This window comes from Bombus pascuorum, chromosome 9 (assembly GCF_905332965.1).
Source record: "Bombus pascuorum chromosome 9, iyBomPasc1.1, whole genome shotgun sequence".
Classification (NCBI taxonomy): Eukaryota; Metazoa; Arthropoda; class Insecta; order Hymenoptera; family Apidae; genus Bombus; species Bombus pascuorum.
In genome coordinates this window covers 2,608,887-2,634,298 of record NC_083496.1, presented here as the reverse complement: position 1 = coordinate 2,634,298, position 25,412 = coordinate 2,608,887, and the positions used below count along the sequence as shown (strand labels likewise).

Here is a 25,412-nt window from a genome sequence, read left to right as displayed (position 1 = left end):
TCTCGATATAAATTCTTTGTTTGCAGCCCACCAAATTGAACGTATACAAAAACGACGCGGAAAGCTGGGACTACACAACACCGACACTGGGTGAGTTTCTTCCACAATTTCTTAGTCTTTTTTATCTCTCCGTTTTCTCGTTTATTTATCTATTTTTTCCCTTATGTTCGCTCGTAGAGAACACGCGTTCTCGCTCCACCGTTCTCAAGCATTTTAATCATTAATGTCACGTAGCAGGGGCTGCGTGTACGCGCGCACACAAATTTCTCCATGGACCGGAATCGTTCCTTTTCTTCGCCTCTATTTCCATTAGACTCGCGGTAACTGAGAATTCCTTCTAATTCGGTAACATTTTCGCCGACCTGTTTTTCCTTTCTCGCGCTTTCTCGGTACTCGTGCGCACCCGCGAACACAGAAGAAAACTGTAATTGGATAAAACGTAGTCCGGATGCGAGCTTAGAAGGTTTCCGCGTCCCTCGTTAAGTTCACGTGCGCGCGCTACTCGACACGCGGTAACGTTGATCGAACCCCGTAAAGAATCGTTGGAAAATCTGAAGAAAATAATTGAAACGGCTGCTGCGATAGACAGCTCCACTTTCTGATGCTATTTATTAAATCAAAGAAAATGGAATGATCGAATCAGTGAAAATTGAATCGCCTCTTGATACGTGTTACGAATTCACGGTCCGCTGATATTTTGTAACGAACGTTTGCACTTTTCAGTATAAATATCGTAATACGAGTCGCTTATTTGCCAAATTATCGCAAAACAAAAAGCAGAAAAAGTTAATGAAATTATACGAGACGGGCGGCAGTCAAGCGCTTTGACACTAAAATTTCAAAAAGCGGAATTAACCGCTTTGGCCTGTGAACGGCTAATCCGCTGATATAACCCGTGCGCGCGAATATTAAAACCGTATTACGCGATTCGATTTACGTTTCCATATAAATTTGCCAGTAAATTTCAACGTCACGCGAGTTTCACCGCCAGATGATTTCCATTTCTCAGCTCGTTCGCAGAGGTTGAGCAAAACGAGGAACGATTCCAGTCCCGTCGACACGAACGAATCATTCTCGTCCATCGCTAGTCGCATCGATTCATACCGCGTGTTACATCGGGCAAACGAGGCAAACGATTCACGCAACCAGACACGTCGGATGTGTCGTCCTTTTACGGGAAATCGAGACAGAAATACGGAGATACGTGCGGTTCGCCGAAAGCACTGCAGTCGAAAAAAGAAAGAAGAGTCGATAGATGCGCCGTGGACGCGCATCGCGTCGTATCGACGTGTGTGCGATCCATTGTAGCGAAACGATAAAGGTACTCGTTAGAGAACCGTGCTCTCGATATTTTTCCGTTTTAAATCACAATTACTCGATGGCAATTTATTTCGTGTCGTTTCCCGTCGCAGATTGCTGCCCCTTCCACCAGCTTCGATGCGATCGTGCGTCCTTTTTCGACCATATCCACCTAAAATTATCGTTCAGAATTCTCCTTCGACCTATTTCGAATTTCCAACGATTGCAATATACCGAACCGAGTATTGCGCGAAACTTTTCACGCTAGTTACGTTCGCAAGGCACAGCAACATCGTATACAGTGGCTCGAGAAGATGTTCGAACGCTTGTTAGGCCATCTACTTTGAGATTTCATTAATGCTAATGAAACTAGACTACTGTGATTATATTGGCCGAATTTGAAACGAGTCTGCAAATGTATATAGAAGTTAGAAAGCATTTGCTACAAGCATACGTTTCGCGAAAATTGCACGAGTATTTATACAACTCCATCATTCACGCTTTTGACATTTATCGTGCGAGACACTTGTTAAGATTGCTATTCCTGCTCTTTACCTGTTATATTAATTTTCTACTAAATATATGTTCGCGGTAAATATCTTGTAACTTTTATATACGTTCTCAGACTGCTTTCAAATTTTATCGGTATAATAATCAGTATAATAAGACAGTCGTGCCTCGTTATAACGTTAATTAATTTTCGAAATGTTCCGTATAATGCGAATAATCGCGATAATTGAATCTCGTTACGAATGCGAATGAAATGTAGAAATGTTTCGGTATAAAATAACGGTACAATACACGCAATATGCATATTCATAAAAGTTTTCTATGGTAAGCGTTCAGGTACTTTCGCGAGCCTCTGTAAATAGTTTCTTTTCGTTGCATTTAGACTATCGAACGTGTCGATTATCACGCGTGTAATTCGGAACGAACGAAGATTTAGAGCAGAAAATGGCAGAGCTACCACTCGGGGCTAATTAAGAGAGAAAATTCCATCGTTCAGACTTTAGACGGCTTTTTCTTTGAGATTGCGCGAATCCTGAATTTGTTAGTCGTCCTAGATCTTTCTTTCTGAGCCTCCGTGATCTTAATTGTGCTTACTGAAGTTTACACGCCGAATTTAAGTAGAAAGGTAATTACAATTACCTCTTAGTTGGATCGCGATTGACCGAAGGAATTTTAAACGGCGTGCACGTTCTGCACTTTGCTCTCGCGATGTCTTGCCTCGAACGTTGTTTGAATTGACCCAAGTTTCGTGATGAATCTAACAAAGTTCTCGGTGACTATATTCTTATAGGTCGAGCGAAGCTCTACTTCGAAGAGATTGGAATTACTATCCAATTATCATCAATTCCTTACAACCTCGCCCAAGTTTCAGGATTAAGGTCCCCGAGATTATTAATAGAATTTACCAACTCGACGATTCTTATTTCAATTACGATTACATCGATCGCTGTGACAGGAAGTTCTCGAAACGAATGATTATTTAACGAGCGTAAAGTGGCTGATTAATGTTCGATGCGCAGAATTCTAGAAATATTTTCGAAACGGAGCTAACGAAGATTTTAGCAGCGAGATCTTCCATCTCGAGATGGAACGATAACCAACGATAACTACGCGAAATGTCATGGTAACCCAGCATTTACCGACATTCACATTTCCAGCATTGTATTGTAGCTTAGAAACACAGGTACAATGTTGCGTTTAACACTTTTTTGAGGAACAAATCGTTTTCCTAATGCTCGGTACCCACGCCATCGCGATCGCAACATTTGCATTCAATGCTCGCAATCTCCCATTCGTCCTGTTTCAAATACCACTGTGCCCTATGATCTCGACAGTTCTTGCTTTACACACACACGCGCGCGTGCATCGACCAGTGATTGTAAAAGCTGAACCTTTAACCTCGATCGCGATACATTGCTAATAAAAACGTTGAGGTAGGAACGAACGGAAGAAATACAATACAGAAATGTGATCAATGGATTTCTATGCATGTATGGGAAATTAAGCGTGCAAAAACTCGCAAAATGAAAGTAACAATACGAAGGTAAAAATATAGAAAATGTTCGTGGTACAGTAGCTGTTACACCTGTTCTAAATCTTACTCTTTCGATTTTCCTCGTAAAAATATGCATTTGTTTAAATTATTCGCAGATAGTACGCTGGTAAGCAAGTAAACTGAGCTTAGCGATCAGTTTGTATCGCCGTTAGTATGGCAAAAATCTTTGACACTGCTCCAGCTCGACTTGAACAAGCTGACACGCGACTTTTCGCACACCCAAACGATCTCTCGAAGTAATTAAACGCGTAACAACCGCAAGAAGTTAGGAACGAGCGAATGAAACGGTGCCGCGGATCGCGTGCCAGGTATAAAGCTGTGGATGCGATTCCACCTAAACGACAAGCAGACACGAACTCGTGGAATTCGGTCCAATTACACGCAGGCTGACGTCGCGTCACTCATACCCGACGCGAGTACTTTCGAATGCACGAAATTTCTAGTCCGGCTCTTAAACTCTCGAATTCACCGAGGAATTGGTCCGGCGCGACGCTACGGTCTTCCGATCTTCTCGATCTTGTGGAATCGGTCGAAGGATTCGCGGACGTTCGAAACTGGTCGATTACTCGCCAACTATTCTCTTTTCGAAGTATTTTCCAAAGTTCTTCGGTGAAAGACACAGGAGAAAGTTTGCGAATCTGTTAGGTCGTTAAGAAAGTCTCGGGCTGCTTCAGGCTAGAAGCAAAGTTTTGATACTGAGATAACGGTGTTGCTCGAATGATTTTTACTTGTTGAAGTTTCCAATATGGGAACTGATTCTGTGTTTGTTGATGGAAGAATATTTGCAAAGTTTCTGGCTTTATGCCCGCCTTGTGTGCTCTCCTTCGAATGCCTGTAATCTATTAGCAATTTTTTACTTCCCATTCGCGAAACAACCGAGTCACCGCTGTTTTCCTGTTCTCTGATACGTTAAGGACCGAACAGTGAAATAACGAGCAAATAATATACGGATCGATACTACTGCGCAGTAAGAAATTTGAAAATCTAAAGATCTGAGAATCCAAAGATGATATTCATGATTCTTACTCTACGATCCTCCGGTCATCGTGTCCTACGTATCCTCTGTGACCTCCTGAATTTGCTCATTCCCATCATCCTCGAATCGTGAAATTTTGCACGAAGTAGATTGTTTTTTAATTTCAGAAGGCAAATCGTGTCGACCAGTCTAGACACTGAGAATCGATGGAATTATAGAGAGTATCGAACAATCAGACAAACAAGTTTTTCTTTTTCTAAGCAAATAGAAGAAGGGACGCGTTAACGCGCCTAATAAAACACGCCTGATAACTTAATTCCTTAGTGACAACGCTGTGACTTGGACAGATTTAGTGCGTCAAATTCAATTCTCTGTCGGAATTGTTGGCAGTGCGGTTGGCTGGCGAGATCATTTCACGCCCTACACCACATTCTTCGGTCTATCACGCGTACATCCTATCAAGTAAGAAACAATTAACGTCTCGTAATCTCTCAGCCTTCTAAAATACTCGTCATAGTCGCTCGAATCTATGCAACAGCGGTCTAAGACAAATCCAAACAACGAATCCGGTTATTTATGCCACTTCTCGTAAAACCAGCAAATAAATTTAAACGCCAAGACAACAACCTTAATTCAGTTCCACCTTCGATCATCTGTAAACTCGAAGAATATATTCATAAAAAGTTTTCTATACAGCAAGCGTTAAAATATTTTCGTAAGTGATTGTATTTCGTTTTAACGAATGACGTCAAGAAGAACAAAGATCGGTAGATCGGAGCACTAGATCAATTAGGTTCAAGAAGAAGATAGGTGGGGTCGGCTGGTGTACTTCTAACCTTTTCTCCGTGTCTATCCGAACTATCTTACGGATGAAAGTTTCATTGGATCGAAAGGTATAGTAGATTCGACCTTTTTTCCGCAAAGGAGACGCGGCCGAGTAGCTGATCGGCAAGTTTTCATGGCAATCGGCAGCTGTTCGTCGCGATACCGATCGACGTGTTTGCCCCGTGGCATCGATTCACCGCTCGACACGATTAAATCGAGAGTCGAGTAGTGGTCTCTCCTGGATCCTTGTTTGAACAACGAAATGAGAATCCGGAGAGAGGAGGCGAGTTTCACCGTGTAACACAGTGATCGCATCGACGTTCCTGTCGTTCGAATCTGATTTTCCGTTTCGCGTTCCCTGGAAACTTGAACAGCTATTAAAATTAAGATGAGACGACTCGCTTCTTCTTCAGTTGATATTCTTCGCAATAATAATTCTTCCGACAGTTTAACTCGGTTGTGTCTAATATTTTTCAAGAATAACATAATATTCCTTGTTCGGTTCTTAAAATCTATTGATTGTTCTTTTTTTTATTTTTGTTATTATTAATCGATTTTCCAAAAGGTAAGTATCCTCTTGAGAGAATGTTCCAAATTTACGTGATAAAATTGAGTAGGTATCTCTTTTTGAAGTATCACAGGAATAACAGTTTTTATACGAAGTTAATTGAAATTAATCCTTGATTATTCATGTTAGGAAGATAATACAGTTACACTATACATGTGAATGTCTGTGTAGCGTCAGAGCGCGTCCAGGCCTGAGTTGAGACAAGGGACGATTGGCAGTTGTTAAGAAGCATCCAGAAGGGCCGGTTAGCTGTCGGTGTAGAGAAAATGCGGAGACGCGTGCAAGTGTAAATCGAAGAATAAGTGAGGAATCCTTCTTGTAATAAATATAATATTATTTTAATATTACACCCCAGTGTATATTCAGTGTTCCTTCAACATTATTTCGGCACCAAAGATCCACATTTCTTGCAATTCATAAATCGAAATTGTACGCGAATATTATTTAGAACGTATCGTGTTTAGTACCGGGAAGATCTAAATCACCTGATCGACTATGGCGAAACAGGAAATAGCTTCAGAAGCCATCATATTCGTATTCTATATGTTTCTGCCATTAATACGCAAACTGTTCTATTTTCTATATTAACGCTATATCGTGCTATCGATGTTTGTCTACGAAGATTTTAATATTCGACGAGCATTCGATGCTACCGTTAAAAATGACCGTTGAAGTATCATTAAACCAATTAAAATTCTATCAAAGTAACAATCGTTAAATTTATTTTCCTATTAATCACAGTCGAGAATTTTTTAACAAAAAGAATTAATACTTTTGGAACTACCAAACGACAGTTTTTTTTTTTACATTGTATAGTTTTGTTTCGTGTTCGTTTTGCACGTGTTCCGTTAGCCTCGGCGAAAACGATAGAGAAATAAGAAAGCTGAGAGGCGCGATTTAGATGCGTAACACGTGTCTGACAATTTGGACCCACAATTGTAGATTACCCGCATGTAAATGTCGAGCAGGTAAACGTGGAATATAAATAGAGAGGATACTTTAGACTCATTTGTCACGTGCTCGAATATATTTAAGTTGGTCCCGCTGTTTGGTACGACGTATGTAGCTAGATAATGTCGCGGGGCTCTGATACACTTTTATAAAACTTTGGATCTTTCCCGCATCGGTAACATCGCCACTCTTCGTACACATACAGAGATTCCTTGCGACTTTGCCAATGACGGAAATTTCCACGTTGTTAGGCAATGCCCTGTGACAACCGTGTCTTTTATCGATTCTAAAAACCCATCAATGCCACGTACCAAAGAAAATCTTTTTATATCGTTGAAATGGTCAGAAACACGGTCGCGCGAACTGCCACGATAGAACGTTTTACCCAAGAAAAAGACTTACGCGTTTTATCAATTTCGCATTAACGTTACACATAGAGAAAGCTTAAAAAAGCATCGTCAATTGTTAGAAAATTATTGCATCGACGAGAGGTTTTATCGAACAAAGACTATTCAAGGCGATTACAACACAAAGATCTTAATAACGTGCGCTCTCTCTATTTACCTCTGGCGGTAACGTAGCAATTTGCCGCGGTACTCGATGGAACGTGTGGAATACGAGGAACTGTAAGTAAACTGCAAACGCAGTTACGTCTGTCGTCGAACGAGAGACAACGAGAGACACATAGATACTCTGGCACGAGGCAGAACGAATCGCGCGCCTAGAGAACGTTTCGAATCGAGCGGATAGGCAGGCATTCTGCTCGCTGTCAGATCCACGTCACTGGTGCCACTAGAGTGTAGCACGCAACCCCTTAAAGAAACGAGCCGTCGCTTCAAGAAGATTGGCCAGAATGATACGCGGGAGCGGGCAGAAACTCTCTCGGGCTCGAACCCTCCAAGAATAGCGGCTTTTAACGAGGCTAGTTAATCTCTCGATCACGTTAGCTCCAATTTTCCGTCGTCGCTAAGCGCGACAGCCGATCCGCTGTATTTCTCTTTGGCACGACGATTCGTGAACGCGATTAGTAGCCCGCGTTCGTTTCTCGTCTGGTCGTCTATAGGCCCCAGGCCGTATAAATGTCGCGGAACCGTAGCTACCCAAGAGAGTGGAACGTCGATGGGGATAAGAGAAGACAAAGCCAGACGAACAAACGAGTCCGTTGTTCGAAGTATATAAAGTCAACGAGCAACGGAACAAAGAGGCGAGCATAGCGCACGGGAATTCGACCGAGAGTTGCCTAGAGCCAGCTTTGGTTAACGAGTTATGTTCGAAATATATAAATCTCCACGTCGTGGCAGAAAGGATTTAAGTTTCGCGACGCTATCTTCTTTCGGTCCGTATCGAGCCAAGAACACCACGAACACGACAAAGACGACTCGTCGTCGTTGGCGAAACGAGAATAAGCTTCGCGTCTATGAGATATACAGCGAGAAAGGGGACGGGGGTGAATCGAAAGTCAGTGATCGATGCACTTACATAAAACTTTATGCCCTCTATTCGGCGATCGAACGATGGCACGTGTTCCTCGAGATAAATGGCGCGAAAAATCAAAACGCGAGATCAGCCGAAATGAAGCAGAACGAGGTCGTCCGCTGATACGATGGTTACAACTAGCTTGGAAGCCGCGGTATTTTATTTCAGATCGCGGCCAAACTGGAAGCTACGTATATACGCGCGGTAAAATCGTATCCACGTAGGTCGAGGAGAAGGTTAATAAACTATCGATTCTACTGGTCGCTCGATACCTAGAGCTTGTTACGCTGATCGTGGATTTAGCCCGCAACGATCCTGTGTGTACGATAGATACCGTTGAACGAGCCGGTTTTCCTAGTCGAAAGCGATTGGACGTGTGCCCGTGTTGATCCTGTATAATAAAATATTCAGATCTAACCGAGAGACTGAGAGAAGCAAAAAGAAATTTCATCGCGTTCAATCGAATTGCGTCTCAAAGGTTCGTTCTTTCTTTGTCCTGCGACGAATTCAATATCCATCGATATCTGTGAAAATTCGTCGCCTATAAGCGATGTACTTAATAACGTTTTAACGCCGAAACAATTCGCATTATCTTAGATAGGATCGAATTTAGAGAGATAGATTCGTATACTTGGAAAATTTATTGATGTTATTGTTGAAGTGATCGCCACTTCTAAGAAAATTCTACATCTGATCTTCGGTTTTCTCAAGCACTGATGCTATCGACAGCGCATAGACGAAAGAATGCGTCGATGACAGACCATAAGTATATGTGCGACGTTGACTTCAGGGTTCTTTTAGTCTCAGGGTAACATTGCTAGCGTGATGATCTGGACCAGCTTACTTTGTACTTTAATATTCACAATATATATATACTTACAATACCTTACAATTTACTCACGCGTTTTTTTAATTCCACATACACCGAATAACAGTTATGAATAACATAGCCTAAATATATAGTGTTTCATATTTTGCTCTTTTTCTCGCGGAACATTTTCATCCACTACGCGGCAAAGATCAGGAAACTCGTAAACGCGAAGTGAGGATGTTTGGTATGGCGACAAGGCGCATACCGTTTCGCGATTTAAATTAAACGGGGTCGCTACGAATATCTGGCATGCGATAAAACATAGTTGGACAGTCAGTCATAACAAACGCGTGTCTCGAATCTCACTATGTTTCAATACGTTGCGTTTAGAAGGCTGTTTCCTGTAGTTTCTTGCGGATTCTAGGAATCAAAAAATTCCTGTCATATTTCTTACAATATAAAAGATATAACTTAGAAAACACGAAGCTGGCACCCCCCTGGGGGTAGCCACCCACATGCTATATTTATTTTATTTTATTTTTTTTATTTACCAATGAGAAATAACACTTTACCAAATGTCCATCAGGACAAATTGTAAAAACCAAAATAAAATAAAAAAAAATATTTCTTACAATGACGTAAAACATATTTTAACAACTACTGACGTAATATTACATTTTTTTATCTATGTAATATGGTTAGATACGAGTAGATGGATTAATTTATAGATAGATCGAATAGATTCGATGATTCTTAAAAGAAAATTTCTTGTATTTATTTAAATTGGCAGTAGTAATTTCCTCGAACGTAGAAATTTCCAACTTTCGTTTTAAATTACGACGATTTTAAATAACATCGGATCCTTTCTTTTTTACTCTTTAAAAGAAGTCTACAAAGGAGGATGAGAAAATTTCAACGTAAGTTAATTTTGTCTTAAGTAAGGTTGCAGAGATAATTGGGTTCCACGCCGTCCCACGCAATAGATGCGACTGACGTCCGCAGAAATATGTTCTGTATTTCCGAGGCAATTCGTAGAAAGGCACATCCATTTTCCTATTAGTTGTTGGCACGCGGAATCTCAAAATGTCAATCATATTAGAGTACATGCGATCATACAAAGGAACGTTGGCTTATTCCTACTCGAAAGACTGATTGCCTCGAAATCGATTTGATTGCGAATTCACATATCTTTGTCAGGCTTCCATCTCTCCTATATATATTCCAGTGACTAACCATTTCTTTCTTCTTTTTTCTCTTTCTATAATATTCCTCTATAACAATTTGAAGCGACTGAAACGCTAACGCTCGAATAGAAAATCCTTCCAAAGGTTTCACGAAGGTATCTGTTTTGCTTTCAATGTCGATTTCAATCGATTCGATCGCCCACGATAGACTTCTGTCGCAATACCAATCGTTCCAAACTCTGGTAACCTAAAGTTTATATGACTCCACAGGCGGCTTCTCTCGGCCAGTTCTTCGATTACCGAAACTCGATTCTATTCCTCGATGTAGAAATTCGTTCTAATCGCTGTCGAACGATTCTCTCCTTGCGAAAATTACTCAGACCCAAGACCATTAATTTCCTCATCCGTCCAATGCTCGATTTTTCTTATCGCCATTCCCAAACTCCTGGTCCTTTTTTTATCTGGAATTTTCAAGGCGAGACATTTTCAAAAAGCCATCGTTCAACTTGAAGCTGGCAACAGGTGTCTGGACGAAGCTCTTTTTCTCGTTTGCTTCGCGGCGACTAATTAATTAATTCGTCAGGCCAGTAATATCCCGCGCGTCGTTGTCCCAAGCGAAACACGACGATATTTGCGGCGCGTTACAGCGAGCTTTTAGTCGCGTCAGGTTAAATGGGCATCGTCGTCGAATTAAGATTCCTCGGAAGGAAATGGGACGAGCTCGACGCAAGATCTGCTCTGGCCTCTTCGGTCCATCAGCGTCGCTTGCGTCAGTGGCTTCGACTTCAGTCTCTAAATGTGCGCGAACGTTTCAAACGCGAGTTCCAGAGGTCTGTGCGAGGTCTACAAACGAGATTCAAGAGACAAAAAGAACAGCAAAGCGACGAATAACCACGAAATGAATTTTTAAACCCTACCTTTTCCTTTCTTCCGTGTGTCTCGATTTCAGCAGCTTTTTGCACGCCAGCATATCCTCCCCCTGGGGTAACGCAGAGTCGATTCGAAGAGAACGAGCTTATGGAAAATGCGAAGCTAGAATATTCGGGAAACACTTTCGATAAAGTGGTTACGTACTTTCGTCGATGGTCGATGAATATCGTTAATGAAAGAGGAAGATAGAATTTTCGAAGAGTTATTCTCGCTTCAGATCGTTACACGATTTTCTCTGTATGTAAATAACGAAAACGTTTAAGGTTCTTGCATCTTTTAGATGGTTTATCGACGGTTGGTTGCTTGCTTCGGCACAAAGGCTCGTTTGTGAATTCGGGATGTTTTTTTGGAAGCGTCGTTCTATCCATGATAAAACACGATCAACGATCCTTCCGTTTCGGTAACGAGAATATGGGGAAAGCTTTGTTACAGGACCGATGTTATAGTTCAAAAAGGTATTCGATGACTTTAGGATACAGAGGATTTGTGTTGGGATCTATAAAGCTTTTTAAAAGGGGTTTCATATTTTGCATGTTGCGTTGCCCCGAAACCATTCGACGTTCGTTCCGATCTACCGAAATTTTTGTTCCTTTCTGTTTGACGGAAGAGCATTGCGTTCATTTCATCTCCGTTGGAAAACTTCTTGCTCTATTTAAAAAGTATCCACGATGGAATTTCTTTTATTCTAATAGTTCAAAGAAAAATAACACGCAAACATTAATCTCATCGTTAGTGTCATACTTGAAAAGATCGTCGCATAAGGAGAAGGATAACGAGTAAATTTTACCTAGAAACGTCTACGATAAAATTGGAACGGTCTCTTGAAGTTGTCCCGTTTGGGCGCCAAGGTCACGAACAAAGAACCAACGTTGAAACGTTTGAATTCCTTCGGATAAATTGTCCAAGTAGTGAGCGTTTATAAAGCAGTGTAAACGAATCGATAACGAGTCGACGAAGAAGCCACCGGAAAGCGGGATCGTGTCAACGTGACCGTTACCGAACGTGTCGAATTTACGGCCGGAAATTCGACATTTTACCTCGTTGCTTATTTTACTTTCCGATCGCGACGAACGTGATAGGATAAAGTAACGATCGACTAACGAGAAATCAACGAAACTGGTAAACAAATTCGTTGAAACGCCATACATATGACGACTCGTTTTCTATTCTTCAACGAATGAATTTATACAAACGCGAAATTGGTAATTCTATAAGTTTGACGTAAAAGATCGACGAAAGAAAGCTTATGTACAGTGGATCGGGGAGTCATCCATTATATTAATAAGCCCGGATATTAATGATCAATACAAACACGGTAGAATCGTATGTGGCAATAGCGCTAATGGAATCTCAGAAAGTTTAATATAACCCGCATCCGTATATCCTATATACGTAATACATATACGCGTAGACACAATATATATTCATGAAAGCTTTCTGTGATAAATGTTGAAATAGTTTCGCGAATCGTCGTACGTACATCGAAGCGGAAGGAAATGTTAATAAATTCCCGACTGTCTGTCTTTCAAAAAGCATTTCTATTTCAGAACGTTTCTCTGTGCTTTTCATTATTATTTTCCGTTACCTTTTTCGTTACCTTCAATTTCCGTTCGGTTGAACGCGATTCTTTGCCTGGAAACAACCTCGTCCCGTCGAATAACCAGTAAAATACACATTCTTCGTAAAATTGCTTCCATCTTCCATTCATTTAGCTGCAAGGCTACTTCCGCGAACTTTCCCGGAAACTACCATGTCGTTCCGCCCTTGAAAATCGTCTTCAACGTGCTACGTTTTATCGCTTTACGTCGTTATATTCAATGACAGCTACGTTCCATGAAAATGTTCTCTGCAACGTCGATGTAGGATTTAATCGTAGGATTTTTATACGTCAGCTAATTTTATCCTTCGTTAATGACCAGTCGCAGCACCGTCGTCGACGACGATGACAACGACGACGACTTCCTCTCCACCTAATAACCCTCGGTTTAGGTTGGGTAATCTCAGATATATTTTTCAGTAATTGGATCGTTTACCACCTGGTCTTGCGCCCACGCCCTCGGGTCCTCTACGTCCACCCCTAATGCTCAATTACTGCTTGCTGGACGTCTTCATGAGGCTAATATCAGAACAGACCGTGGTTTATATAAACCAACCACCGCCCTGGAATTGTACGTCCGTTTTCCTGCTAAACGCGGCGAACTTGCCGCGTCAGATAAGGAGAGGAAAACATAACTTTCGTCGTCACTCTCTTACTCTCTTTCACCGAGTCGAATGGTTTCTCAAACCACCGTTTACTTCGAGTCGCGTAATTAAGGGTCGGACGATTTAATTAAATTCGATTCGTCTCTCTCTCTCTCTTTCTCTCTCTCTCTCTCTCTCTCTCTCGGTGTTATTTCGCGTCTCTGGCATTTTCATCCCTCGAAGTTTTCGGGCTGAGTTTAGATACGTCGCGCGAATAGCTTTTACGACGCGAACGTGACTCTTTGGTATTTATGAGAAATCTCGAATTACCGTGGCTGAGATTTTGTTTAATAGCTAGAAAACAACGGGCGGTGAAGCTTTGAAATCGTTAAGAGTTTATTCGTGAATTATGACGTTTATCGGAAATGTATACAATAGTAGCAGCTCTCAGAAGCATCTATCCGATATATTATGGAAACGTTTTACGGATATATTACGCGTGTTATGCAAAACATTTTGAAATCTCGTTAGTATTGTAATAAGATACGCTTATCACGAGAGATACGACTATTATGCTTCTCAGATATCGTTATTGCTATTAATACGTTGGTAAAACATGAAACTGGCCTGAAAATATTCATAGCAGTTGAGAATCGTAAAAATCATTTAAACAGACAATCGTCGGTCGTGTCGATAAATTTCAATATTCCGTGATAATATCGTCTTTACGACTCGTGTTCGTACTAATTTTTTTATCAAACAGTAAAAGTCTTATAATTTCCTCATACATTGTCAGATTGATTTGAAACTTTATCGATATAATCATTCATAATGATCGTGTCTCGTTACCGAACTAATGAAATTTCAAAATGGCTTATCTTACATCTCGCGATATATATTGTATAAAAATTATCCGCGATAAATGGCCAAATACTTTCGTAAGCCACCGTATATCATCGAATAGTTGGCAAGTTGTTATAGAATCCATGACCGTATCCTATATGCATATCGAGTCATCTTTCACGCGAGAAACTTAAATCTCGATAAGAGGTAGCGTCTGGAACGCGCAACTTCCGCGGTGTGATAACGCGACGAATTTATACAGTGTGTGCAACTATATAGAATTTATCGGGATGTGCGCGACACGGAATAGGCGGTCCGTAATTTTCGGCCGTCAGGCTATTACCTCCCAGACCAATCCGCGGCCCGAGACCTAGCCTGATGCTGGCAAATTGCTAATTTGTCTGAAAGTTAGTTCGCCAGATAGGCAGCGCGGGTAGCACAGCAGATGGAGGGAGCGCGTGGGCTTCGTGGTCGCTGATGGGAAACTGGCTCGACGATAGGGCTCGATCTTTTCCTCGTTCTTGCCAAGTTAAAATGGCGAACCAGAGTTCCTCTCCTCTACATATACATCTATTCTACAACGCAACACGATAACTTATTTTTCGCCTCGACTAAAGATTTCTCCAATAGAAGCGACCCTTTTCGAGTTCGAAGGAACGAGCTTGATGAAATACAAAGATTTTTAATTAAGATATCGTCGTTGGAGGTTCTATTAAAAATTTCTGTCGCGGAGGGCACGCCGGAAGTTTTAACAATGCGGTTCGTCAAATGGATTTCCTTCGACGTGCTCCGGGAATTCTCGAAACGAACGAAAGATTCGGTCGAACTTCGCACTCGTCACGGAACAATGTAAATAATACGAACAAGTGCACTCGAAGAAGAAATTCGTTCGTTCGACTTGGTCTCGTTTAGGCTAACGCTTTACTCCGCTATTCTTTTGTACGAATTCAACCTTGCCGCGAGTTTCTTCGATCGAAAACAATGAAAAGAACGACGGTACACTCGCGAACAGCTTTTCGTTGATTTAGCTCTCACGATCGAAGAAAGTTTTAGAAATAGCAGAGGAAGAATTTGTCAGTAACGATTCTATGTTTGCTAAGGTGTTTCTTATAATTTCTATCTTGTAGCTTTTATATCAGACAGTGATCTTTTCTTTAATCTCGACACCGAAGAACCTCGTTTTACAAAATCTCAATGATATTGGACAAGGTCCGATTGTTTAACAACTGTCTTACCCCTCCCCCTGTTCTTTCGTGAATTATTAACTAACAGGACCACAAATGCGTTTATTTTTCATAGAATTGGACTCACACTTTTGTCTCGTTTTATAAAATCTCAATGATATTGGACAAGGTCCGATTGTTTAACAACTGTCTTACCCCCCCCCCTGTTCTTTCGTGAATTATTAACTAACTGGATCACAAACGCGTTTATTTTTCATAGAATTGGACTCACATTTTTGTCTCGTTTTATAAAATCTCAATGATATTGGACAAGGTCCGATTGTTTAACAACTATCTTACCCCTCCCCCTGTTCTTTCGTGAATTATTAACTAACAGGACCACAAACGCGTTTATTTTTCATAGACTTGGACTCACATTTTTGTCTCGTTTTATAAAATCTCAATGATATTGGACAAGGTCCGATTGTTTAACAACTGTATTAACCTTCCCCCTGTTATTTCGTGAATTATTAACTAACAGGACCACAAACGCGTTTATTCTTCATAGAATTGGATTCACACTTTTGTCTCGTTTTATAAAATCTCAATGATATTGGACAAGGTCCGATTGTTTAACAACTGTCTTAGCCCTCCCCCTGTTCTTTCGTGAATTATTAACTAATTGGATCACAAACGCGTTTATTTTTCATAGAATTGGACTCACACTTTTGTCTCGTTTTATAAAATCTCAATGATATTGGACAAGGTCCGATTGTTTAACAACTGTCTTACCCCTCCCCCTGTTCTTTCGTGAATTATTAACTAACAGGACCACAAACGCGTTTATTTTTCATAGAATTGGACTCACATTTTTGTCTCGTTTTATAAAATCTCAATGATATTGGACAAGGTCCGATTGTTTAACAATTGTCTTACCCATCCCTCTGTTCTTTCGTGAATTCTTAACTAACAGGACCACAAACGCGTTTATTTTTCATAGAATTGGACTCACATTTTTGTCTTCTTTACAGAGAGAAATTTTCCTAAAAACAATTCCGTAGGGAGAGAAATATTGGATCGTTCGGGTTGCTGGATCGGGATTGGAACCCGGAACTCCCGTTTGCCGGGTCGGTGCCTTCCCAATTAAGCTACTCACGGCGAATATTTTGTGCGAAATTCCTGAGTCTCGAGTGGCTACCGCCTACAATTCCGTTGTAAAAGGATTAATCGCGGCAGAAGAGAACGCGATGCGCTTCCACGTATCATTCTCGGTCTCTGTAGGACTGAAACGCGTCGCGACGCTCGATTTGTAAATCTCTCTGGTAACTTCGATTCCCTCTCCTCTCGTATCTTGCCGTAGTGGAATCCATTTATCCGTGTCATTCCATTTGAAGCGAACTTCACGAGAATGAGTGACCGTACGGCTTGTCGTAAATTTCGCATGAAGACAATTCGGCCGGTTGGCTCGACGCGACGGCTACTCTCTCGCTCTCTCCAATCTTCGAAGCACTTGCCTCTCGGGCTCGTTACACTCGAAAGTTCTAAAGCTGCGTCATTAGCAACGAAAGAGAGAAAGAGAAGATCGTGCTCGCTTCCCTACGAGATTCAAGGCTGGCGTTATCCGCGGATGGAACATGTGTCGCGGATTTATTAAAACCGGCCGATCCAAAACGGCTCTGAAGGCAACAGCGTGCAGAAAAGTATGTATAACAGCTCGAACAGAGTGAGAGGAAACACGGTTTTCATCGTGCGTTCGCTCTCTTCCACGTCACTTCGCTTCAGTTTCATCGTCCGCTTTCGTTCTTCCAGCTTTCTTTGCTCGTTTTCCTGGCGACACACAACGAACCGTGAAGACTTCACGGTCCGTCGGTGACATCTCCCAACAAAACTCGCCCCCACCAACGTAACGAGCAGATTACAGTGGCATCGTGTTAACTGGCCGGGGTTTTGATTCGTTAATTGACCGTCGCGTCGCTAACCCTTCCAGTTGTTGGAAATGATTTCGGGTAGCGAGATTCTACTGTTGTACACGATGACCAATAAAAGCACAGATTAAATTTTTCTCTAAGATTCTATACGAGAACGTTTAGAATTCTAAGATAAATTTAGGAAACAACCGTGTAATTTTTTGTAGCCAGATTGTGTTGGCGTCTCACTTTCTGGAAGATGTACGTCAATTATTCGTACCTCACTCGCGTTCCACAAAGAAGAAAAATAAGTGAACTTTTCCTAGAAACATATTTATCTCGCCGATAACGAAACGATCGGACGAAGCTCCCATCTCGTGATCAGTTAACGAATCGTTTCTATACATGCACAGTCAGAGTAGAAATCGTTTGACGATGGCCGATCATAGAGCATGGTAGAGTTCCTTCTTTTATCGCGGCTATTTGCATGGAAATGCGCCACTGCAAATGGGTCAATGTAGTTGGCGATCGAATTAAAGTTTCTTTCTCGCTACCTTTGCGATAACCAACGACCTTTGCAGTCGTCGCTCGCGCTGTAAGTCTGCGTTGACCCGTTTTCCGCTTCCGTCGCGGACCAGTAGCAACGCTAGATCTGGGAAGGATGAAAATCACGACTCGCGCGCGTACTAATAGATTCGTTTTTCCAACGACAACGAGCGAGTCAATGGACACTCGAAGCTCGATGTCCGCGAGTAGAGCGATTTTAAAGCGATGACGCATCTCTTTGGGGACCAGGCACGCCGGTGCGACAGTTTCCAATCCTCGTAAATAACGCTGACATATTGCGTATTTTATTGTGGCTGAAGGTGCTTCGTTTTGGAACGCGCACTCGTGCGTTTTTGAGCTTCGTTCAGGTTGATTGATTGATCGACTAACCGCGCCGGCCAATACCGCGTGAACTAGCCTGTTTTCTGCTACGCACCGTTATCCCTGTCTTGCTAGTTATTTCGACGAACATCTTGTACGTCATCGCGACCGGTTTATATCTTCGAGATATAGTAAATTAAAGATTCGTTCCAAGCTCCTTGCGAACAAAGTAATTCCGGATACGATCTCGAATCGAAGTTTCTTTCAAATTAGAAAATTTCAGGATTCGAGCGTTTCATTGCCACTTGCTAGTCGACAGAGCCTTCTGAACGCACGATGATTCACCGTGTAATGGAATGAAATCGTTTCTGAACGTTCGATCGACTTTGCGAGTTCGTGGTTGTCGGTAAATGCGAATCGAGTTCTGATTATCAGGAAATCAGATCAACACAGTCGTGTGTCGGACACGTTCTCGCGTCGACAAGATCGTCGATTCCGTTGGAAATGAACTGTGCGGTTGAAGACTCGATAGCGAGAAAGAGAACCCGTGAACCACGTATATGTACGATCGTGTGTATAGACATAACCAGATGTCGAGGAAATTGCGGCCGGAAAATGGAACGGGCATCTGCCAAGCTTTCCTCGAGCGCATCTTCGAGTAAGCCAGGAAAAGGTGCGTTTGATGCAACCGGAGGCCTCGGTAATTGAAAGAGCCGCGTCGCGTACGTTGAATCGCGAGTTTTCCAGATACCGTCTCTTGTTCTCTTTCGAAAGTCGTCTTTCCGACCAGCTGTTGTATCCTCGTCTTCACCGGAGAGAAATCTTATTTTTTCTTTTTTGCACATTTTCAGCCAACTTCGCTTAACGAACCGCTTCCTTCGTTTTCAACATCCTTCACCCTGCTAAATTACCAGAGCACTCTGATCTCTCTTCGTTAGTATTTTCCTAATTTTATTCCCGGATAAATTACTCGCGTGATATTTTAATGCTGTCGCTTATGAATTTCCTACTCATCAGGTTTTTCCTTGTTGCACTGTTTTTCGGCTTAATGGGCAGGTCATTGAGCAAACATTTTGCACAGAATTAATTACGTTTAGCGATCGTAGGAGGATAAAGTGAGTTCTTTGGAGAACTATTTGCGTTTCTCCTTTGTATTCGAATTACGTTATATTATTAGTTATCATAATGGAACGTGTCTCCGAAGAATCATTCGCCATTGTGCTCGTCTCTTATCTGAATTTAAATCAGTCGATATTGTTCCATGCTCCATTCTTAAGTAAAATAATCCATCAGATGACTCGCAACATGCTCAACTTCATCAAACGACTAGTTTACGCGAAAGAGCTTTTGCGAGGATATTTCTCGTCCCTTAACGTCGACTTCACGACCATTTCCAACAAGATCGCTCTCTAGCAACGAGCGAATTATTCCAGGAAGCAGAGAATTCTCGAACCTTTGAGAGTCCTCGGAGCTGGAACTACCTTCGTGCATGCGTTATAAAGCTCTTGATTGTGTAGAGAACAGAAAATTCAGAATCATAACATTAATATATCTTTTCGATTTCTCGATCCAGTTCAAACCTAGCAACAGAAGTCTACTTAATTTACATTTATATCACGCCATTTGCATATATCGTACACGTCGAACGAAAGCATACGAATTAAAAGAGGAAGGAATCGGGTCATCTCTGAGAAAGATGTCGGACTGGTTTCAATATACCGGTGCGTAGTTCATTCTAAAAGTCTCGAGATCTTTCGAGATCTCTACAGTTGCTCTTATAAAACATTAAGTATATATAAAACATTTTGAAACTTTAGTAGGAAATACGACTGTCATAATTATACCGGTCAAGTTCGAAACCAATCCGAAGATATGTGCAGAAGTTGCAAGATATTTAGTGCAAACATATATTTGATAAAAAATTAATATACCCCACGAGTAACTGTGCTAAACATAGATGTTTTCGCTGAAAATATTACGCTTATTAACGTGATAAACACTTGACTGTTCCAACATTTTGGTAACATCACTGTAAATTATTTTGATTGACATTTTAGCAGTATAAGTGATCCTTCGAGATCTCTACAGTTGCTCATAAAGGTACACATTATAAAACATTAAGTATATATAAAACATTTTGGAACTTTAATAGGAAATACGACTGTCATAATTATACTGGTCAAGTTCGAAACCAATTCGAAGATATGTGCAAAAGTTGCAAGATATTTAGTGCAAACATAGATGTTTTCGCTGAAAATATTACGCTTATTAACATGATAAACACTTGACTGTTCCAACATTTCGGTAATATCACTGTAAATTATGTTGATTGAAATTTTAGCAGTATAAGTGATCCTTCGAGATCTCTACAGTTGTTCATAAAGGTACACATTATAAAACATTTTGGAACTTTAGTAGGAAATACAACTGTCATAATTATACCGGTCAAGTTCGAAACCAATCCGAAGATATGTGCAAAAGTTGCAAGATATTTAGTGCAAACATACAGGGTGCGCCGTTAGAATCCGGACAAAAGAAGTTTTGTGCAGAAAGTTGTTTATTCAAGTCAATACACAAAAACACATGAAAATGTTGTTATATCTCATTTAAAGGGTCCTTGCTGAGAACTTTTATTCTATGTAACCACCCTCTGCCTCTATGACCTGCTCTATTCTTGCTCTAAAGCGCGAGCACGCTGACTTCAACTGGTCGCGTTTAATTGTCGCGAATTCTGACTCGATAGCAGCTCGTAGGGAGTTGACGTTGGGGTGCCTGCATTTATTAGTTTGTCTCTCGATAACGCCCCACACGTAATAGTCCAATGGGTTTAGGTCGGGACTGTTAGGAGGCCAGAAATCTTTCGACCAAAACATGTCCACATTGTCAGAGAGCCAATTTTGAACAAGATGACTTGTGTGAGCAGGTGCGCCATCTTGTTGAAATAAATACGGCCTTCCAGAAGCCGTAATTTCCATCCACGGCTTTATTACTGTCTTCAGGACCTCCAAATAAACCTCCTTTGTGATTCTTTCGCCTTTTTGGAAGAAGTGCGGAGGCATGACGTCGCCCTCACTTGAGACAACGCTCAAAACGTGAACACTTGCTGGAAATTTGGTTTTGCCCACAACAAAATTAAATTACCGTCGATCTTGGGTAGCTAAAGAATTTTATAATTTCGACCGGCGTTCTCCCGGCGCGAAGACTTTCTATAATCGCCGCTCTTCTATCGTATTCCGGGTTTTGCTTAACGAGTTCTGTCATTTTGAGGTTATAGAAGACTTATTGACATATTTAACTAACTTCAGAGTCAATCAGCACAAACATCTGAATTCTAATATGGTGGGAACTACAAATTGAATTCTGTCCGAATTCTAACGGCGCACCCTGTATATTTGATAAAAAATTAATATACCCCACGAGTAACTGTGCTAAACACAGATGTTTTCGCTGAAAATATAACGCTTATTAACGTGATAAACACTTGACTGTTCCAACATTTTGGTAACATCACTGTAAATTATGTTGATTGAAATTTTAGCAGTATAAGCGCGACAGTAGCGTTTCGTTAAATACGGATTTTGTAATACCATCGTAATAGTATATTCATAGAAACTTTACGCACGTGTTCGGATATTTTCGTGAGCAACCGTGCGTTCCAAGTCAGAGAAAGGCCGAAATGCCAACGTACAAACGCGATGTGGCTACCGGGACATCGGTTGTCCGTCAAACGCGATAGAAAAAGGAAGCAGCTTGTTCGAGCGTATTTTTGGTAGAAGCCGGAAGCGCTACCAATCAGCGTCGCCGGCCCTTTGGATCCATCTATAGAACTATCGATCTCTCATACGCCGATTATTCCCGACCCATTTCCCGATACGCTTCCCCCTGACGTGTTTCCCACGTTCGTGAACTATGTACGTACATATATGTGTCTCTGATCCCCTTGGACGATTTGGAAGCTACGATGAAGATGTCCCTCGAAACGAAAACGTCGGATAGTTGGAGGAAATCTCTTATCGATGCTTGATCGAACTTTTATTTTTTCTCCATCCTACCGTTGCTCGTGACCTTGTTTCTCCCTTTTCTCTGTCCAGTTCTCTTCTTCGTATCAAAAGTAACAGGGACGTACTCAAAGTTATTGCCGATTCGGGATGTTTCCACTTCCACCGGAATTGATCGCTCGATTTCGTTTCCAAGACGTTCCACCTATCCGCGATAATGTATCGCGCAAGCTGACGCGAATCTATCGATCCTACAATGAATTGTTCCGTAGGAATGTATCGTCGATTCTTTCTCTTTGGTTGGTTCGCCGGTTTTATTTCTTTCTTTTTTTGGAAGGGGGGATAAACGACGTGGCTAGAATCGGTGTCTTGGTTTAAGCGAATTTATAGCTATTACTTGCCAGCTTAGCGTAGACGCGGTGGATTTAGTTAATTAGTATCGGTCTGTTGTTTGGTTGATTCGAATCTCCTGCTTTGTTTGTAGTAGCTCTTATTTCTTGGAGATTGGACGTAATACATACGAAGCATATCAAACGCTCGCAAACATGCGAAAACAGCGAACAGCTGAATAATTAGCAATTCGTCTTTTTCGACAATTTCTGTCTACGTGTAACAGTTGTGAGTTGAAATTAACAAACTTTGAAGTTAAGATTAAGAACTCAAAAATGACATTCGTCGATATGAATCTTTCGTGTTCTAATGTCGTAAGGGTTGAAATGGCGCGGATCTTCGAGACGAGATATTACTACCCGTTTTATTTGAACTACGAAAGATTTAGGAGGACGCTGAGTACTCTTCGCGAGTATCCAGTGGTAGGTTTGTAGCATCCTAACGCCTGTCAGAGAAAGAAAGGGAGAGAGAAGGAGTTAGAAAATACAGGGAATTTTCAGTAAACTATACAAATCGTTTTACAATGCGAAACTTTCTCCTAGAAATGATTTTTCTTCAAGATCAAACACCTCGAAAGGTTAAACTTCCACTTTGAAATTCTAAATCTGACACACAAATCGGACGTCGTTGTTGAAAGTCACTGTGACGCCGCTGTGATTTATGGAAGCAAACTCAACCGACGACATCGAACGTCGTCCGATTATTAAATTTCATAAAGTGCCTGACTAATGGATCGCAACCGTTGATACGGCCGTCGGCAAGGCATGCACATACCGTATAAACGTTTCTTCGCCGTAAATCGCAGGATTAAAAGAGAAACATCGAGAGCGTCGACATTTTTTTTCAAGATTAATCGCACCGCGATCGATTTATTCCACCGTTCACGCCGAAGCTTCTCGTTGTATGGAAAAATCAAAATATTTATTCGCGTGCTGTTGGTTTTAGATGAAAGAGCAAAAATATTATTCGATGTAACAAAAGGGGACAAAAGGGGAATGAAAACATAGAGGGGCGCAGTTATATCGATGATAGTAAGCAATCGGTATTGCACGTACGAGATAATCGACCGTAGTCTTTTTATTTTCTTTCCCCCTGCACGCGCAACCCTCCAGTTTATATTTCGTACCTTTTCCCGCTTGATCTCGCGTTGCATTCGGTCGTTCCATGTCACTTTTAAAACAGACACGTGGCGCAGTTTCACGACCAGGAGAAAACAGATTGCCGTCCTCTCCAGCCTCTCGCCAAGGATCCACGTAACGACACGTTACCTATCAACCCTCCGTTTTTATGTTTATGTACATGCTACCGCGTGTTTCTTTACGTTACGCGTGCCTTTCGTGCGTTTGCTCCCGTGGCGACGATTTCTATAAATGGGCGACGTTTCCGCGGTAAATGCATTCTATTCGTAGAATTTAAGTATGCACGAGAGTAACCGAATCAATCTTCGCTCCTTCCGTGTCCAATCCGAGTAAAACGTTTCTGGAAATCGAACATCTCCGAGTGGAAACGACTCGAAATGAACGAGTTTCTAGTTAAATATATTTGAGCCGAAGGGAGCCAATTTCTACTGGTTCGAAAAGAAACGCAGCGAATTTTAATGTTCCCAAATGGAAGAAATTTGGAAAATTGGAGGATTTCAGAGTGAAAATTTTCGCATCGGATAAACGCACAACTGGCAACACTCGTTTCGTTTATCTTCCCTTCGCTGCTTCCAATTTTTCATCCGAAATACCACACATTTTATTAGTCATACTTAAACTGCGGATGTTTATACGTATAAAATTTAAAGATGCAAAAATATATAAAATATTCAGAATATAATACTCGTTACTGTATCCATGGACGATGGAAATCTTATAGTCTATTTTTTTTTAACCTCTGAGAAGCCTTAGAACAGTATCTATGGCTAGTGGCGTTCGTAAAAATATGCATAAACTTCCGTAGTTTACCGATACTCTTTTAGGGAAACGTGTTCCGGTAAAACCTGGTGAAATAGATCCAATACCAGGTTCACGACTTTAACTCCATTTTAATTCTGTTAGAAGCACATTATGCCGTAGGTTAAGGCGTGTCTGTAACGAGATCACATATTTTACGTAGAACACGACACGAATCACTGATCCGTTTTGTTCGTTTCTACCCCTTTTTTCAATCTGATTTTGCATACTGTATCATAACACTTCCACGAGCAAATCTTTTTGTGCATGCGAGAAAAGGAAAGTTCGTTTAACGATGAACTGTTTACGTCTGATCATAAAGAGCGTATGCTACTGAAAGGTAAATTATCCTCGACACTCGGCGAACGAAAGTAAAACGACGGCGAAATAACGGCAGCGTAATTAACCGAGGCTTGCTCGTAATTGCGTCGACCATAAATGTCAGAAAAACAGAGGGCATAAAATGTCCTTTTTTTTTCTTATTTTTCTTTTCTTTTATTTTTTGAAATACCATTTCATAAAACTCTGAAATAAAGAAACTTTATGATACTGTGGTAACTTTATGTCTTCGTGAATTTTTAATACGATTCTCCTTTGTAAAATCGCTGTTCGATAGAACGTTCGATTAACCATCCTAGTCAATATCAGCGGATAATTAGAAAGTTACAGTAGTTTGTGACGCGACAAATCGTATTATCGGACCACCGTAATTGACTAAGCTGTATCAAAGCTATTACGTGCCTTTGTACCTGTCTTAATACATTAACGTAATAAATTCGATAATTCGCGATTCGAATTCCACGATTGGTCCTGACAACGAATGAAACGCTCCGTCGTGTGGAAAGAAAAGGAACACGGTATTTATTACCTGGATCCACGAATTGTGGACAGAAATTCGCACTACATTCGTTTCGATATCGTGCTCCATCGTAGTTTCAATGGAATTATTCCATTCGGATGTAACATAGCAATACTGAAAACAAGGTATATAATAATAGCGAGGCAGTAACGGTGGAAAGACAGAGGAAATTCGACGTTAAA

The 25,412-nt window shown here is 41.2% G+C and overlaps 1 protein-coding gene across 2 annotated transcripts in view; it reads left to right on the top strand.

The window, feature by feature from the left end:
* The window catches only part of LOC132910277 (heterogeneous nuclear ribonucleoprotein L), a 168,651-nt gene that overhangs the window by 106,829 nt on the left and 36,410 nt on the right, over positions 1-25,412 (top strand). For both annotated transcript variants that reach the window (XM_060965835.1, XM_060965836.1), the window contains exon 6: positions 27-90. In XM_060965835.1, coding sequence (XP_060821818.1) covers positions 27-90 — 64 coding nt within the window. The remainder of the gene's footprint in view (positions 1-26; positions 91-25,412) is intronic.